This window comes from Mesitornis unicolor, unplaced genomic scaffold (assembly GCF_000695765.1).
Source record: "Mesitornis unicolor isolate BGI_N332 unplaced genomic scaffold, ASM69576v1 scaffold39946, whole genome shotgun sequence".
NCBI lineage: Eukaryota > Metazoa > Chordata > Aves > Mesitornithiformes > Mesitornithidae > Mesitornis > Mesitornis unicolor.
Window position 1 is genome coordinate 1 of NW_010189610.1, and position 2837 is coordinate 2837.

At 60.8% G+C, this 2837-nt stretch overlaps 1 protein-coding gene across 1 annotated transcript in view; it reads right to left on the reverse strand.

The window, feature by feature from the left end:
- Nucleotides 1–1878: 1878 nt before the first annotated feature.
- The window catches only part of BMP15 (bone morphogenetic protein 15), a 1627-nt gene continuing 668 nt past the window's right edge, over nt 1879–2837 (reverse strand). Inside the window, exon 3 of the mRNA XM_010186131.1 lies at nt 1879–2654. Within this exon, the coding sequence (XP_010184433.1) occupies nt 1879–2654 (776 nt within the window). The remainder of the gene's footprint in view (nt 2655–2837) is intronic.

Consider the following 2837-nt stretch of genomic DNA (forward strand, 5'->3'; position numbering starts at 1 on the left):
AGGGATGGGACAGACGAGCTCCGGCGCCCGCCGCCTCCGGCCAAGCTGCAGGTCAGGGGGTGCGGGTCCCTGCCAGGGGCAGCACTGCCATCCAGTGGTGCCCAGGACTGGGAACAAGCCCCGCTCCCTTGCCTCTCATCGTCGCTTGCCTGGTTGAGTCAACACCGCATGCTTAATGATTGACAACGGAAAAAATCTTCCCCCGGAGACAGGTCCAGAGCTTCCAAAAAAGCAGAAGATGTAACCCTCCCCACGGCCTCCCGGCTGGAGCTGGCCAACTGGGGACAAGGGGCAAGAGAAGAGCCTGAGTCTCTGCCGGCAGCTTCTCGTTCCACCAGGATGGGGAAAAATTTTGGGCTTGTGGGTAGAGAAGGGGTGGGGACTGGCAGCATCTACCCCACAGCAAACACCCACGGCAGAGAAGTGCTGAAACCACCCTATGGAGCCTGGGTCCAGCAAGAACAGATGGGGCTGGAGGCCAAGTGAGAGGCAAGACCCTGGCAAGAGCCGTGAGCTGAGGACACAGAGGTCGTGGCAGTGCCACTGAGCACTGGGGACCAGGTTTACAGCTGCCATCTATGTCTCTCTGCTCAAAGGGGAACTTTGCCCCAGCTTTGTAAACATGGGCATCCTGCCCAGGAACAGGCAGGTTTGCCTGCAGACACCTTCCCAAAATAACCCTAGCAGACAAATACCTTGTCCGCAGTGACAGACAGCCCAGCAGACCCAGCTCATTGGTCTCCATGTTGCCCAGGAGCTGCCCCATGTAGAAGGATGTTGGGGCATCCCTTATTCCCAGTCCCACAGAGGCAGCTGCTTGCAGCCACATCTGGTCAGTGCTCCAGGGGAGCCTCTTCTCCCAGCTCCTGTCTCAGCCAGGAGGAGCACTCACACACTAGTGCAAGCACAAAAGTGGCTGCACAGTGACACAGTCTAAACCAGCTCATCCTAGAGGGGCACCCACACCACCCCAGGGACAGCAAGAACAGGCCAAGATGGTCTTTAGCAAAATCCATAAATGTATTTATTTAAACAGTCAGCAATAAATAGAGGAAAGCCAGGTAGCAGGGGTGTTGGGAATGGGACCAACTCCTCTTGCAGCGTAGGCAGGCCGGGAGCCTAGCAGAGCCCAAGCCCTGTGTGACAGCAAGAGTGTGAGAAGGCAGAGGGACACCACGACAGGGGTCCAACCCCTGAGACAGGGCGAGACCCAAACCCTGCTAGAGGGCAAGACAAGGAGGTGAAAGCCAGGGGTAGCAGCAGGCAGAGCCCATGCACTGGAAGCAGAGTTGGCAGCTCAGGACCCTCCATGTTCAGAGCCCCCCAGAGCAGAACTGCAGGGGAGGTGAGGAGCTTTCTGTCCCCCAAACCCAATTGCCAGCCTGGTGAGATGCCATTGCAGCTGGGACCAGACAAGATGGGGTGCACATGAGCTGGGTAGGAATCTCATGGGCAGGGTCGCACCAGATACCGATGGCATCAGCTTGGTGTCAAGCACAGGGACACCTGGCCTGCTTGCCCTCCCCACACCGGCTCCACCAGGAGACCCCCAGCCACCCCCTAAGAGCTTTGTGCTTCAGTTCAGGGACCCAGCTCTTCTCTGGGAGCATCAGGCCATGCCTCCCCGCCCCCCAAAACCAGGCAGCGGCCATGGGGCTGCAGGAAGGACTGACACCACAGGGCAACTCCCACAGAACAGGCTCCTGCCTTTAAAAACCTACAATTTACATAAAACTGTCATTGTAAAACCTTCCCACAGAGCAGTGCCGTGCGGAGAGGGGGGGGATGAACCCACCCCAGGAAGAGCAAGACAAACCCTAAAGTCTGGATCCAGCAGGGACAGGCAGAGCCCGAGGGTGACGTGCCAGGGCAGCGGGGTTACCGGCAGGTGCAGGACTCTGCAATCATGTTCTCGTACTCCTTGTAGAGGATGCTGCCGTCACGCTCAATCATGAGGACGCTGATGGGGCTGTAGCGGTAGGGGACACAGGAGGGCCGGGGCACGTTGGCATCCACGAGGTGATGGACGAAGCCCTGCACCACCGCGTGGTTGGGTGCGTGGTAGTCGTAGCGGAGCAGGCGGGGACAGGCACCCTTGCAGTAGCGTGGGTTGTAGCGGTGGGGAGCGATGATCCAGTGGTCCCAGCCCAGCTGGGCAAAGCTGACAGTGAAGGGGTGCAGGGAGCATTCGCTCTTCTCCCCTCCCTGCTCCCGCAGGTATCCAGGCAGGTCAAGGGCCAGTGTCCCTGTGTCACGCCGGTGCCGGCGGGGCTCTGCCGACGGAGGTGCCAGCCCAGCCCTGGTGTCATTAAGGTAGAGGAGGAGGAAGGGGTGGCTGGGGGTCACCGGTGCATCATGGCGCTCTGCCCTGCCAGCACGCACACAGACATGCCGCAGCGCCAGACTCGCAGTGCCGCTGTTCCCCGGCACCAGGTATGAGGTGATGTCCACTTCGGCCCAGCCATGGCGGGGGCGGACAGCAGGGCTGAGCAGTGTCCCAGGCGCCTCGCTGGTGGCTGCCAGCTCCAGGGCGCAGAGGAGGCGGCTGTGGGCCAGCAGTGGGCTGGGCAGGTAGACCACGGTGGCTCGGAGGAGGTGCTCAGCCTCAGGCTGGCCCTGCAGGCGGTAGGTGAGGGGCTGCACGTACCAGCGGCCTGTGAGAGAGCAATGGTCAGTGCCCCCAGCACAGCATAGCTGGCATGGCACCAGCACAGCCGTTTCCCAGGGTGCTGCTGCAGCCCTGCACAGCACAGCAGAGTCCATGGCATGGACCCTCAGAGCCTGTAACAGCCAAGTGCCCAGGCATGAGGCAGGAGGAGCAACAAACAGCAGCCGCG